The following is a 14,856-nucleotide window of genomic DNA, read 5'->3' as shown; positions in this document are numbered from 1 at the left end:
GAGAAGGCTAGGAAATTAGCCAAGGTTACACAGTCTCTGTGGCAGAAGCAGGACTTGAGTCCTTAATAGAACAGGCTCCTGATGCCCTGTTGAGAGATTGACTGGACACAGCTTCACAGCCTAAATCAAGATAGTTATGGGGCTGGGGATGTGGCTCAAGCGGTAGCGCCCTTGCCTGGCATGCGTGTGGCCTGGGTTCGATCCTCAGCACCACATACAAAAACAAAGTTGTTGTGTCTGCCAAGAGCTAAAAAATAAATATTAAAATTCTCTCTCTCTCTCTTTCTCTCTCTCTCTCTCTCTCTCTCTAAAAAAAAAAAAAAAAAAGATAGTTATGTCTCAGGCTGGGAGAGGTAGTGCCTGTAATCCCAACAGCTCGGGAGGCTGAGGCAAGAGGATTTCGAGTTCAATGCCATTCTCTGTAAAAGTGAGACCCTAAGCAAGTCAATGAGACCTTGTCTCTAAATAAAATACAAAATAGGGCTGGGGATCTGGCTCAGTGGTCAGATGCCCCTGAGTTCAATCCCTGGTACCAAAAAAAAAAGAAGAAGACAGCATAGCATAGTGGTTGCTTTCTGAATGATTACCCTGGTTGTATTATGTGAATTGGGAAATTCACAAAACACTGTGTGAAGTGGGAAAATCTCTTCCATTTCTCTATGTATCTGCTTTCTCAATTTTCAACAGGGAACAATGAACTGGTGTTTATGAAACCTGTAACCAATGCCAGGTACATATACATACTCAGTATATATTAGCTTTCTTCATTGTTATCTAGGTCTGGGAGCCGTGATGGGCTGTGTGATGGGACAGGGGCTGTCTACACAAGGAGAACTACTGCAGTGAGAAGTACCATGTGCCAGTCTATGTACCATCTCTCACTGAGCTCTGAATGTCTCTGGGAAGCTTCTAGGCTCTGAGGAAAGAAATGGCTCTGGAGTAGTAATAAGGAGTTTCAGGCAAGTCCATCAGGTCAAAAAAGGTTGTGGCTGGGGTTGTGGCTCAAGGGGTAGAGCGCTCACCTAGCATGGGTGGGGCACTGGGTTAGATCCTCAGCACCACATAAAAATAAATAAAGGTATTGTGTCTACCTACAACTAATTACATATATATATATATACATATATACATATATATATATATATATATATATATATATATATATATATATATTAAGAGGTTGGGTGGAGTTACAGAGGCTTGGAGGGGACAGTTCTACTCAGAAGCATCTTTTTCCGTAGACACTGTACTGAAAGTGGTCATTGATGAATCCTGCAGATATGTCATTTATTGTGTGTACCAAAATGGTAAACATGGAGAAATGACATTGGAAAATGAAATTAACTTCACACTTCATATAAATGATTTAATTTTTTTTCTGTGCTTTGGCTAGAACTCAGGGCCTTGCATATACTAAGCAAGTGCTTTACCACTAAGCCACATTCCCATTTCCCCCTTATTTTTGTGTATTTTTTTAGTTGTACACGGACACAATATCTTTATTTTGTTTTTTTAGTTTTTACATGGTGCTGGGGATCGAACCCAGTGCCTCACACATGGTGGGCACATGCTTTACCACTGAGCCACAACCACAGCCACCCAGCCCCTTTTGATGGTTAATAAATCATAAAGGTTCTTCTCCCCTTGACTTTTCTCACCTTCTACACCAAGGTAAGGCCTACTGGTGAGAACTCAGGACTTTGAGGAGCACTGACTTCCAGGATGGAGTCATGAAGCCCCAGCCCTGCCATGTCCCAGGTGACCAGGGATAAATCTCTTACCGGATACAAGCCTCAGCTTTCTCTTCTGCAAATTGGAATGCTGCTAAGACCTAACTCAGTGAAGTTCTAAGGGTTAAATGAGATGCTTCTTGAAAAGCTCTTAGCTCAGTGCCTGGCACAAAGAAAACACACCAAAAATGGAGTAGGGTTATTTTCATTAAGAATCTAGTCCTTTTAATTTCCCAGAAATGTCAGATCAGTTCACATGCAGGGAACAAGAAAAAGTGCCTGTTAGTGTGGAAAGCACAATGCTGTAAGTTATGCTTTGCAGAGTCACATGAAAGTGGCATAGGCCACTTGTTCATGTGAGTATGCACCTGCAGATAAACCAGTCTTAGCTGGTCCTATAATGTAGCTGAGTGTGAATATGCCATCACGGTGTGCACTGTTACCCAGGAAAGGGCCTATCCACAGGTAGGAACAGATGCTGGTCTTGCTCACAGGAACCTGTGATAAATTCTGTAGACAGGTGAAGGGTCAGAAAGAGCCCAAGCCCACTGCTTCCTAGGCAACTGGTCTGCCTGCCATGACCGCTGCAAATGTATTTGCCACCAACACTTCTAGGAATGTTCTATATGCCTTCCTTTTGTCAAAGACCACAGAAAGTCTGAGATCTTACCCCACTAGGAAGCTGGCAAGTTAGCCTACCACAGGTTCAAGGATTCTAGCAGAAGACATGAGATTCTTGGGTCAGAGACAAAGGACTTTATCATGGCACAGCAAACCACATGAGCAGTAGCATGTGTTTGTCCCTTTGTCCCCAAGTTCCATTGGGGTGATGTAGATGGGCTCAGATTGGTGCCCGCATGTGAAGTGTATTGTAGTATGGATCAGAACTCTAAGCTTAGGGAACCCAAAGCCAGTGAGCATGCCCATATCTTGCTCTGGAGTGAGACACTATCTCCATCTTCCATGGCTCTTCATTTTATCTTTGAAAAAGAGAGTCCAGAGCAAAGGCAATTAGTGCCTCATTGCAAAATGTGCAGAAACTCCAGAGGCTCATAGAGAATTGTCTTACTGTAATATCCACTCCTCACTTGTACACCAACTTGGATTTTTTTACTTCCATGGTAATTTGATCAACAGGGGATAAAACTATTTTTTTTCCATTTGTCACATACAACATTTAGTTGAGGTCACTGCAGACAGGTCTTCAAGCAGCAGGATGAGGCTAACTTGCAGTACTGATTTCACCCATGTCCCCCGTGGTCCCAGGTGAGCAAATCTATAAAACATCAGACCTATCTTAGAAAACCAGGTGGCTTCCTCCTTAAGTCTCTGCACAGACCCCTCCACTAGGCATGAAGCACTAACCAACCCAGGTACAAGGGGATACATTAACTGCACAGGGCTGGGGATGTAGCTCACTTAGCACCGAGGCACTGGATTCAATCCTCAGCATCACATAAAAATAAATTAAAGGTATTGTACATCTACTATTAAAAATATTAAATGAAAAGAAAAAGGAAATTAAAAAATTAACTGCACAGACTCTGTCTTGGCCATAAGGAAGAAGCCCAGAGAGATCCGATCAACCATATCAACCTTGGTCAGTGAATAGAGACTGACCTAGTGATTCAAGGTGGTGATCACTTTGGCTAAAGTCAGGGACAGATTCCAAGAGACTGTTTTCAGGAGAGAAGCAAATTAATGCTTGACTTCCACATAAAAAGTAGAATCTGGTGCGAAGGGGCTCATGGCACTTTTGGGAAGAAACACAAAGCTGCTTCAAACAAGTGGGACCTACATCATTTGAGGGACACCGATTGATATTGCCTCCAGTGTGGCCTCCTCACAAGCTGGTAGGACTCCCAACCCCATTTGAATAATTGAGTCTACCCCTTGTTTTGGGAAGGACTGAGAACCATAAGTCAACCTGTCCTGTTTGTCTGTGCCACTACCCCATGAAATGACTGAGTGCTGGCTACGGGAATAGTGATGGGGACAGCATGTGAGTATTGGTGTTTATGTGGGAGGTACAGGAGCTGAGGCCACCTCTGTCATTTCCCATCTCTTGGGAAGGCTAAGCAGAATAGCAATCAAATCCCTGACAGAACCAAGGTGGAGAATGGCAGACCCACAGTCTGTTAAATTTAAGGCACTTGCAACAGTCTGGGAGAGGTGAAGCAGGGTGTTTCCCTTAGCAAGGAAGGTTCCAGGGAAAGCGGGTTGGAAAGACAGAGCTGATTAATATCTCTCCTTCTCCCACGTCCCCAGGGTCTGAACTGTTCCTTCCCAGGTGCCAACGCTGTTGCTCTCCCTCCTCTGTCTCAAAATTTGTATATCCCATTCCAGTAGCTGGAACTTCTCCCTTTTCCTGATCGTCTCCTCCTCCTAATCATCACCTGAAAGTGTTAGGTATGAAAAGGACAAGGGCATTTTAATCAAACTTATAGGGACACATTCTGAACCCACTTAGCCTATGGACCACTGTTTGTATGTGGCAGGGAATATTGAGGGCTCTGAGAGAGGTGTCACAGCCAAGGGCTGCAGTTATTCCTCTGATCCCAGGAGTGCCAACAAGAGAATTCTGGTGGCCTGGACCACAATTACATTTGAGTCTTTCCAGACACAATGATGCACACCTGGATCCAACAACTTGGGAGGCTGAGGCAGGAGGATCACAATTTCAAGGCCAACCTCAGCAACTTAGCAAAACTCTGTTTCAAATCAAAACATAAAAAAAAAAGGACTGAGGGTGTGGTTCAGTGGTAAAATGACCCTAGATCCTATCCCCAGTACCATACATTACACACACACACACACACACACACATTTGAATCTTCTAATCCCCCTGTTGACTAGGCTGCTACCTGGGAGTCACCAACAAGCCAGGCCTGAAATTGATGTTAGGGGGAAGAAAGAAACATTGTGTCCCCTACATGGTGAGTATGGAACCTGGAATTTTCAAAATTGTTCTAAAAAAACCTCCACTCTCACATTCCAATCTTCATGAAGGATGTGGCCAAGATGGGAGATGGTCCCATCCTGGGGACAGCTGCATTCATAATTTCGATTGCCTTACCAAGGTGTGGGGACCAGGAGGGAGAGCTAGAAATATTCCTGAGTTGATTTTTGAGGAGGCTATTTCAGAGCTCACAGGGGCTGGTAGGGAGCATGGTCACTGTCAGCCTATTCTGAGTGGCTTTTGGGATAAAAGACTTCATATGGTCCAGAAAACTATAAACACAACACAGATTCATCTCAAGAACTACAATGGCAGGCTGGGGTTGTAGCTCAGTGGTAGAGCACTTGCCTAGCATGTGTGAGGCACTGGGTTTGATCCTAAGCACCACAAAAAAATAATTTTTTTTAAAAAAAGGTATTGTCCATTTACAACTAAAATAAAAAAAAATAATAAAGGACCACAGTGGCAAGGCACCATTTGACCTGAAAAGTGTGAGGTATCACCATAGTCCCAAAGGGGAACCGAGCATCTCGTGTATTAATCTGTCAGGTGCGGGCAGGGGCGGTGCTATATATAGTGTAATCTCCCTTATTGTGAAATGAACAGATGAACTTTTGGCAGAAATCACAAGTTGGGCATGGAGTGGCAGCCTCTGCTTCAGAAGCGCAGAATCCTTTCCTTTGTACCCACTCTATGATGGCGAATGTGCCGCCAGTCTAGTACGGTGATGGATCCAGGCGGAAATGAGAAAATGGCAGTGCAGCAAGCAGTGAATCACGATCCACAGCTTGATCCCAGTCAGTGTCATCATATAACGGGCCCTTAACACGGGCATCTGTGTGAGTGACAGACAGTTTGAGCAGCTGCGATTTGTTTCCATGATTAGTTTCAGTTTGATGAAAACTTTGCTAGGTGGTTTGGCAGTGTTCTTGTTACCCACTTTGTGCATTTCACATTGGGTGGCTGCAGGACTCAGCAACCATGGCCACCTTGCTTTCCACCTGCAGTCGCGATGTCTGCACCATTGGCTGACCTGGATCAGTCTCTAGCTGAAGATTCCTCAATTTTGTTGGTCTTTTAAAGAACTTTTGGATCAATTTCTATTCTCTATTTCACTTATTTCCACTCAAATCTTTATTATTCTTCCTTTATTATCTTTCCTTCTACTTGTTTTTGGTTTGTTCTTCTAGTTTCTTAAGGTAAAACATTAATTTATTGATTTGAGATCTTTTTTTTCTTTTAAAAAATTTTTTAAAGATGTTGATGAACCTTTATTTTATTCATTTACTTATATATGGTGCTGAGAATTGAACCCAGTTCCTCACATGTGCTAGGCAAGTGCTTTACCACTGAGCCACAACTCCAGCCCTTTTTTCCTTTTTAAATATAAACATTAGAAGCTATACATTTCCCCCCTAAGCACCACTTTGGCTGCATTCCATAAATTTTTCTACATTGTTTTCATTTTAATTAATCTCAAAGTATTTTCTAATTTCCTGTGTGATTTCTTCTATGACCCATAGATTTTTTTAGGAGTATGTTGTTTAATTTCTGTATAAAGTTTTCCCAAATCCCTTTCTGTTATTGATTGCTAATTTCATTCTATTATGGAATGAGAATAGATTTTGTATGAGTTCAATCTTTTTCAATGTACGGATCCTTAGAGAGTTTTCAGACCTCACATACTGTCAATCCTGGAGAATATTCCATGTGCATTTCAAAAGAATATGAATTCTGCTGTTTATGGAGTGTCCTATAGATGTTTGTTAGAATGTTGTTTGATGTCTGTCTGACTTGCATAGCTGTGACCTTTGTTTTTTAAAGGAAGCGCTTAGGGGAAAATTTATAGTTGTTAATGTTTATGTTGAAAAGGAAAAAAAAAGATCTCAAATCAATAACCTAATATTTTGCCTTAAGAAACTCGAAGAACAAAACAGTACAAGCAGAAGGGAGGACAATAAGGATAATCAAGATTTGAGTACAAGTAAGTGAAATACAGCAAAGTGACTGGGAGAATCAACTAATCCAGAAGTTAATTATTTGAAAAGAATTGACAAACCTTTACTAGCGACCGAGCCACTCAAACCCAGATCAGCCAATGGTGCAGACCTCACAGCTGTTGATAGAAAGTGATATGGCTGTGGTTGTTGAGTCCTAAAGTCTCCCAGAGGTGAAATAGTCATTAATAAGCACACTGCCCAACAACATGCAGTGATGGCGGGTATTTCTGTCGTCATAATAAGATCTCTTAGGTTTTCATCTGGTTTTACTATGGGAGTTTTCTGGAGTGGTGGAGCTGATCACAAGAATTTATCTAAATTTTTTGGGTCACTCTCTCCTTCTCTGGTGGTCATCTTTATCAGCATTGCAAACCAGAACAGAAAGAGCCCAAAGAGTAATCAGTAGCCCATCTATGATTTCCTATTGGATTTCGCCCATCTCAGGAAACTTTGCTTAAGGGAGTAAAGGTTCCCGTAATGGGTCCCTGCAGCATCCAGGACCTACTGGAAAAAATAACTCTGAGACCCTCTACTGTGATCTTGGAATAGACAGAAGGTTGTCTTGATAGTAGGGCTGAGTTGTACAATGGCCCGGCTGTTGCCATTCTTTTTTAACCAAGCACCATGTCTCCTGCCTATCAGCCCTGAAGTGAACCAGCCAAAATTCTAATGAGTCATCCAATTTCTGTCCATAGTGGTGATAAATTTTACTCCATCTGCATTTAATATGTGTACACATCTTGGCAAATGCTGTCTGAAAGGGGATGGAAACTTCTATAATTCCGGGATGAGTGTCAGTACTTCTTGTTTCAATGAGGCAGACCTGTAGCTGTGAGAAACTATCTATTCCTCCATTCCCCAACCCCACCCAGAGGAGAGGAGTAATAATCCGGGAAATGACTGGTAGCTGACTTTGAACCTACTTCATGGTAACTGGCCTGTAAGCAACTACCTAATTCCTTATGAAACAAAATTGAAAACCTTTATTGCCCAGTTGGTCATACAATTTGGTCAACAAGCATGCTACCAATTCCCTGTCCTTCCTTCAAAACCTGTTAATCAGCCCATGAAGTCCTCATCTTTCTTACAAAAAGCAACATCTCTGTCCCCATTCTACCCTCATTGGCATCAATGTCAAGAAGTATATTGCTTGCTTTGGCAGCACATATACTAAAATTGGAAGGTACAGAGAAGATTAGCATGGCCCCTATGCTAGGATGACATGCAAATTCATGAAGCGTTCCACAGTTAGAATTTATTAATAAAAGAATCTTTAACTTAAGAAAAGAACTAAAATCTAAGATTTTTCCCCATTTGGAGCGGTTTGTTTTGGTTTTGGTGGGAGGATGCGGGGATTGAACCCAGGTTCTTAGGCATGCTGAGTATCTTAGGCATGCTAAATACATGCTCTACCACAGAGCTACACCCCATCCTTTACCCTATGCTGAAAGGGGATGGGAACTTCTGTACTTCCGGGATCAGTGTCAGTACTGCTTGTTTCAATGAGGCAGACCTGAATCTGACTGTGAGAAGCTATCTATTCCTCCCCAGGACATATTTATGCAGGATATGCAGGAGGGGTATTGGGGATTGAACTCAGGGGCACTCAACCACTTAGCCACATCCCCAGCCCTATTTCTTGTATTTTATTTAGAGACAGAATTTCACTGAGTTCTTTAGTGCCTCACTTTTGCTGCGGCTGGCTTTGAACTCATGATCCTCCTGCCTCAGCCTCCCAAGCTGCTGGGGTTACAGGCATGTACCACTGCACCTGACCCTACCCTACTTTCAAACAAACTAGTTAAGACTGACACAAGTTCATGGATGCTGGCAAAAGACACAAGACTTCTGGGATGAAGACAAAGGACTTTATTACAGCACAGCAAGCAACATGAATGTAAGCATATCTATTACTTCCCCCTTCCAAGTCTATTGAAGGGGGCCTGCATAGATGCCTACGCATGGTGAGTTGAATTACAGAGAACCCAGATCTTTTATAAGGGACAGTGGGTATAGCAGCCCTTTGCTCTAGAAGGAGCCATTATTTCTATAGTCCAAGGCTGTACACTATACAAACATACTTTAAGATAGTCCAGAATAAAGGTACATACTCTTTTGTGTCTCTGCTCTTGCAAAACCTGCATAAATGAGAGATTGGTAGAGAACAGTTGCCTAGTACTCTTTACTCACATCTCCTCGCTACATCCTCACACAATCCTGCCAAGTAAACATAAGTAGCTCTGTTTCAGAGGAGGAATTGAAGTCTGGAGAGGTGAAGTCAATTACTCCAGGTGACAGAGCCAGTAAGCAGAAGATCTAGGATCAAACTCAGGCCTGCCTGATTCCAGGCCTATGTCTTGTCCACCCTACAGTGGATCTTGAGGCAGGAAGAAGTCCTGAGAGAGGAAGGGGATAGAATTCCCTGGAGTAGTGGGACAGGAAGAAAGTAGGAACAGTAGGAAGAGATGAGAGGGAACAAGGATTTTATTTGTAGGATCTTGGAGACCATAATAAGGACTTTGGACTATTGTTTAAGTGTAATAGGGAGATGCCAGCTAGTTCTGAGCAAATATAACATGCCATATGTTTTAAAAGACTTATTCAAGTTTCCTACTCTGTGAAATGGTGACAACAGAACAACAATATGAGGAGAAAATGAAAGGGGAAAAATGGGAGGATAAATGACCAGTTGATACCTGGCAGAACAGGAGCTGAGTGGGTCTTGATGATGACACAGAGGGTACACTGGGGAATTCAGGATGGGCTGGAACTGGAGACTGTAATGGCCTGGAAAGTCTGTGCATATAGGCTGGAGTCCAAGAGATGGTTCAGGGACAGTTTCTATAGTCAGTCTGGCAGAAATGAATTGGGATGCAGGCCCTGAGTCAAGTACATTGCTGCCCAAGAACCTGTTGATGATGGAGAGAGTAAAGAGGTACACAGGGCTCTCCTAGGAGGCAGCAAGGGTGAAAAAAATGGCAGTGCCAGGGGGTCCTGTAGGAGGAAGATGGGGATTGGTGAAGGGCATTACAAGTAAGATTAAGAAAGCATATTTTGCCGGGCATGGTGGGGCACGCCTGTAATCCCAGTGGCTCCAGAGGCTGAGATGGGAGGATCATGGGTTCAAAGCCAGCCTCAGCAAAAAGTGAGGCACTAAGCAACTCAGAGAGACTCTGTCTCTAAATAAAATACAGAATAGGGTTGGGGATGTGGCTCTGTGGTCGAGTGCCTCTGAGTTCAACCCCTAGTACAAAAACAAACAAACAAAACAACAACAACAACAAAAAAAAAACCATGTTTTGTCCAGGGAAGGAGGTTTCGGATGCGATTATGGGGGGTCTAGTCTTAACTCCTTTTTTACTGTCCTGGTTTACAGCCTTGAGACCTAGCAAGCTGCACATCTAGGGACCCCTGCCTACCCCATCTGCTTCTAATCTAATAAGGAGGTAGATACACATAGAAAAAGAACACGAAAGAAAGGGGAAAATCATAAAGGCCAATGTTCAGGGAGTACCAGCAACTTTCACTTGCAATCCACTTAAGAAAAGCCTAACGGTCACAAGTATATGTAATAAGTCCCCCATCCCCACTCCAGAGCGGCGCGGCTGGAACCTGATCTGCGCATGCCCAGCACAAAGCGGTTTTTCAGTCAGCAAACTTTCTAAGGTCATAAAATTAAAAAAAAAAAAGGTCTGCTTAGGGACAGGCTTTGCATTAGTCCCAGGAGTCCCAGGTCTTGGCACTAGGTGGGGGTAGAGCATGTGACAGACTAGAACCCTGGACGTGCAGAAGGGGAGGGTCTTGAAATAAGCCGAAAGCGACAATGATTCCCGCTGGTCCAAGTGAGGCTCCACACGCGCGCAACCACGATGGCGGTGGTTGGGATTACGACACTGCCCCGCCGGCTCAGCCTGTGAGGAAAGGACAACCCCAAGTCAGGCAGAGGCCAGCGAGGGCTTTTCAAATCAAGTGGTCCCCTCAATTCGCGGAGGGCAGGAAAAGCGACCTAGCGAACTCACTCCCGAGCCCTACGACGCGACCAGGATTTCCCCGAACACGCCCCTCCAGTTTCTGTTTGCCGGGTTCCGGGTGACTGACGCGCCTCCCGGGTAAAGTGGAGACCGCTGCAGACACGCCCCACTGTGGGCAGAGCGAGATCTGAGGACTCCTGGGATGCATCACTTCCGCCCTCATCCTCAGGCCCTTGTGGAAGGGGCGGGGGCGCGGTGAAGGCGCTCTGCTTGTGCGACATTTCCGGTGAGCCCAGCGGCGACAACGGCAACATGGCCCTGAACGGCGCTGGTGAGGACTTGGGCTACGGGGGCCTGTGGCTGCGGGGCGCGGGAGCCTGCTCGCTCCGGCAAGATCCCGGTCCCTTGTGCCTGTCTTCCCCAGAAGTCGACGATTTCTCCTGGGAGCCCCCGACTGAGGCGGAGACGAAGGTGCTGCAGGCGCGACGGGAGCGACAGGATCGCATCTCCCGGCTCATGGGCGACTACCTGCTGCGCGGTTACCGCATGCTGGGCGAGACGTGCGCGGACTGTGGGGTGAGGAGAGGCTCGGGCGAGTGGCCGGCGATGGGCCCGCGGGCAGGCCGCATGGCCCCTCCTCAGCCCTCCCCTTTGAATCCCATCGCCCCGCTTCTTACCCTACCCCGTGTGCTTTCTGGTCCAGACGATCCTTCTCCAAGACAAACAGCGGAAAATCTACTGCGTAGCTTGTCAGGAGCTCGACTCAGACGTGGATAAAGATAATCCGGGTGAGGGGTCCGATGTGCTCGGTGGGGAATCATTGTGGTGGTAGATGCCCAGAACAGTAGGCCTGGGAGGTGACAGTGGAGTCTGTGGGTGGGCAGACTCCAAGATGCTTTCTCCTTTAGGCTCTGGAGAGGACCATTCATTGAGAACACTAAGCACCTCCTGTTCCCACACTGCGGGAGAGTCTGAGCGCAATCAGCCACAGTCTTGATGGGCCCATCAAGTTAGGGCATAAATAACTGTGATAGAAAAATAGAAAGTGGGTTGTGACTGAGAGTGTAGCTCAATGAAGTGCTTGCCTAACATGTCCAAGGCTCTGAGCATAGTTTTAAAAATCTGCAGCATAGTTTAAAAAACAAAACAAAACAGTAAAGAGCACAAATAGAGGGTTCCTGGGTGTGCCAGTCATTCTGACCATTCCACCCACTTTCTTCCCTTTTTAGCTCTGAATGCCCAGGCTGCCCTCTCCCAAGCTCGGGAACACCAGCTATCCTCTGCCACAGAGCTGCCCTCTGGCCCTAGGCCCACACCTCAGCCCCCAGTACCACGACCGGAGCATTGTGAGGGAGCTGCAGCAGGGCTCAAGGCAGCCCAGGGGCCACCTACTCCTGCTACGGCTCCAAGTGCAGATGTGGTGACTTGCACACAGGCAGCCCTCCTGCAGAAGCTCACCTGGGCCTCAACTGAGCTGGGCTCTAGCACTTCCCTGGAGACTAGCATTCAGCTGTGTGGCCTTATCCGGGCATGTGCTGAGGCCCTGCGCAGCCTGAAGCAGCTGCAGCACTAAGACCCAGCCCAGCCCACCCCACCCCCGAAAAACCCTCTAGAAAAGTCGCTGTTCCTGTGTGGTTTGTTCTTTTCTTGGTTCTAAATGTGCATGCCAGCCCCAGCTCCACTCCACTTTTTCCTACTTTTGGCCTCTCACCTTCCTACCCTATACTCTCCCTGAAGCCCTGAAAGTTGAGTTTATATCTGCAGTCAGGATGAGTGGTAGGTACAGGGCAGTGTGATATCCCCTTTCTGAGGAGGACATAGCCTTCTCAAAGTCAGGAGCAAGGGGGCTGGACCACCAGCCTTGTCTGTAGCTGCACCCTCCTCCCCCAGCCAGCTAAGCCATTCATTGATGACTGTGAGATTTGGGATTCTGTTCCCAGGGTAACTTCTCTCTCTCTTAAGCATCCTGGTTCTATCATGCTGCCTCACCTCATGCCCACTCCAGTACTCAGACACTGACAGAAATTGTAGGAACCCCAACTTTGCACGCTAAGAGCCACGCATGGTTTTGCCCCAATATTCTGATCCCCATTTTTAGTACCTTTTCCTAGGGAGGGTAATTGTGAAGGACACCTTGTGGAGAGGGGCAGTAAAAAAGAACCTCCAACGACACCCGACTGCCCCTTTCGGACTCTTTTTTTTCTTGTTTCCCTTCTGTGGGCGCCCCTGTTGCTTTTACCAGGCTTTGCGCGACGCTGTTCCCCCAGTCTGTTGCCTGTTTAAGAGAGGCCCCGCCCATGCGGAGGGGTGGGTCAGGGGCGGAGTCAGAGGAGCCAGGGAAGGAACAAAGCGCGGCCTGCGGGTGGCGGCTGCGCTGGGCCGGCCGGGCCCGGAGGTGCCGAGCCTGCGGGCGGCGACCCGGGCAGGGCAAAGCTTTGCGGGGAGGAAGGTGGTATCGCCCTCTGCGCCGGCACGGCCATGAACGGGCTGCCCTCTGCTGAGGCTCCAGGCGGCGCGGGCTGCGCCCTAGCCGGGCTCCCGCCGCTACCGCGCGGCCTCAGCGGCCTCCTCAACGCGAGCGGGGGCTCGTGGCGGGAGCTGGAGCGCGTCTACAGCCAGCGCAGCCGCATCCACGACGAGCTGAGCCGCGCCGCCCGGGCCCCAGACGGGCCACGCCACGCCACCGGCGCCGCCAGTTCGGGGCCAGCCTCCGGCCCGCGTCGCCCAGTCAACCTCGACTCGGCACTAGCCGCGCTGCGCAAGGAGATGGTGAGTGGGTGGGCGCCGCGGGGGGAGGGTCCCGGGCGAGGTGGAGCGCAGGGGCACCGGACTGGGTCTCAGAGGTCCCGCAGAGGCATTTGAGTTATGGGGGTTTGTAACAGTAATTAGCAACAGCCAGACGTGACAATAGTTACTATATATATATGTATTTTTAATGTTTTACTCACGTTACCTCATTTCATTCTCAAAGGCAGGAGCAAGAGGGCTGGACCACTAGCCTTGCTCTATTAGAACCCCACTTTACAAATGAGGGTCAGTGACTTGCTTAAAGTTTCACAGCTTGCACGTGCCTTCTGTTGTCCCTAGAACTTTCACTTCGGAAAGATTGGCTAGGGTTGTGACCTGGGCCGGGGGCTCTGGATTCCAGGAGAGCCCACTGTCAGTTGTCTGCAGGTGGGGTTACGGCAGCTGGACATGTCGCTGCTGTGCCAGTTGTGGGGCCTGTATGAATCAATCCAGGACTACAAACACCTGTGCCAAGACCTGAGTTTATGCCAGGACCTGTCATCTTCCCTGCACTCGGACAGCTCCTATCCACCGGATGCCGGCCTCTCTGATGACGATGAGCCTCCTGATGCCAGCCTGCCCCCTGACCCACCACCCCTCACTGTGCCCCAGACACATAATGCCCGAGATCAGTGGCTGCAGGACGCCTTTCACATCAGCCTTTGAACAGCTGGGGTGGGTGGGAATGCACCCATGCAAAAGGGTCAAAACTCGCCCCTGAGCATGTCCTCAGAAGACAGTGCCTGCTCTTCCACCTGTATCACCTCACCTCAGGAGAGCCAGGCATATGCCTCTCAGGCAAAACTGCCAACCCCCTCCTGGTTGGTTGGCACTGGGTGGGCACCTGGGTTGCCATGATATTGGGCCTCTTCTCTACATATGTGCACCCCCAGCTTGGCGATGGGGCCCGAAGTATCTTGCACTCTGCTTGGCATCACTGGGATTGGGATGAGTGCCTGGCTCCTATCTTTTTTTCATCTTTTGCTGCTACTGGCAGCTGCTGGCTCAGGGGCATTCCACCTCTGGTCCCTGGGATCCACTGCCCTGGATAAGGGCCTCAGGACCCATGCCTGCACACACCCAAGTCCATAACAGGCTAAGGCCCCATGCTGGATATTTTAAGTTTAGGGGCCAGCCTCCTGGGCTGGTAAATAAATAAATAAATACCCTCGGAGTTCCTGTTCTGATTGCCGGCGCTGGGCAGGAATATAGCGGCTTCTGACAAGTGAGTTCCACATTTCACCGGCAGGTGGCGTCCGAGACCCCCGAGTGAAAGAGGCTTACCCGCGGCGGCTGCGAATCATTCTCCCCCCAGCGGAGTTGGGAGCGTTCCAGGCTGCCCGAGCCTGGCTCCGCAGCTGTAGGACTGCGGTGGAGTCACTTCCCCTCTCCCACTGGCGGCTTTCTCG

At 47.7% G+C, this 14,856-nt stretch overlaps 2 protein-coding genes and 1 non-coding gene across 4 annotated transcripts; all 3 read left to right on the top strand.

The window, feature by feature from the left end:
- The first annotated feature begins 7,839 nt into the window (after nt 1-7,839).
- On the top strand, nt 7,840-7,941 carry LOC124093389 (U6 spliceosomal RNA). The gene has a single exon (XR_006851957.1). It is a non-coding gene; the product is annotated as a U6 spliceosomal RNA (small nuclear RNA).
- A 2,925-nt stretch (nt 7,942-10,866) lies between these two features.
- On the top strand, nt 10,867-12,832 carry Znrd2 (zinc ribbon domain containing 2). 2 transcript variants are annotated; one of them, XM_046445252.1, is made up of 4 exons: nt 10,867-10,991; nt 11,085-11,236; nt 11,364-11,448; nt 11,890-12,832. In XM_046445252.1, exons 1-4 carry the CDS (start codon nt 10,973-10,975, stop codon nt 12,231-12,233), a joined length of 600 nt encoding a protein of 199 aa, XP_046301208.1. In that variant the 5' UTR covers nt 10,867-10,972; the 3' UTR covers nt 12,234-12,832. The 2 variants fall into 2 exon arrangements, with proteins under 2 accessions (XP_046301208.1, XP_046301209.1); XM_046445253.2 differs by having other exon boundaries at nt 10,938-11,236.
- A 144-nt stretch (nt 12,833-12,976) lies between these two features.
- Nucleotides 12,977-14,613, top strand: Fam89b (family with sequence similarity 89 member B). The gene is made up of 2 exons (XM_046445254.2): nt 12,977-13,429; nt 13,835-14,613. The coding sequence occupies exons 1-2, from the start codon at nt 13,139-13,141 to the stop codon at nt 14,111-14,113; spliced, it is 570 nt and encodes a 189-aa protein (XP_046301210.1). The 5' UTR covers nt 12,977-13,138; the 3' UTR covers nt 14,114-14,613.
- Nucleotides 14,614-14,856: the final 243 nt, after the last annotated feature.

This window comes from Marmota monax, unplaced genomic scaffold, assembly GCF_021218885.2.
Source record: "Marmota monax isolate L192 unplaced genomic scaffold, Marmota_monax_Labrador192_F-V1.1 WCK01_AAM20220418_F8-fsc00038, whole genome shotgun sequence".
Classification (NCBI taxonomy): domain Eukaryota; kingdom Metazoa; phylum Chordata; class Mammalia; order Rodentia; family Sciuridae; genus Marmota; species Marmota monax.
Note: the sequence above shows the minus strand (reverse complement) of the source record. Positions and strands in the feature narration are given on the sequence as shown.

What these genes read in the sequence shown, in the direction of transcription:
- Znrd2 (XM_046445253.2), top strand. Translation starts at nt 10,973, where the DNA reads ATGGCCCTGAACGGCGCTGGTGAGGACTTGGGCTACGGGGGCCTGTGG. An exon ending in AGACGTGCGCGGACTGTGGG is followed by an intron (nt 11,237 to 11,363) that starts GTGAGGAGAGGC and finishes TTTCTGGTCCAG; the next exon opens with ACGATCCTTCTCCAAGACAA. An exon ending in CGTGGATAAAGATAATCCGG is followed by an intron (nt 11,449 to 11,889) that starts GTGAGGGGTCCG and finishes TTCCCTTTTTAG; the next exon opens with CTCTGAATGCCCAGGCTGCC.
- Fam89b (XM_046445254.2), top strand. Translation starts at nt 13,139, where the DNA reads ATGAACGGGCTGCCCTCTGCTGAGGCTCCAGGCGGCGCGGGCTGCGCC. An exon ending in CCGCGCTGCGCAAGGAGATG is followed by an intron (nt 13,430 to 13,834) that starts GTGAGTGGGTGG and finishes AGTTGTCTGCAG; the next exon opens with GTGGGGTTACGGCAGCTGGA.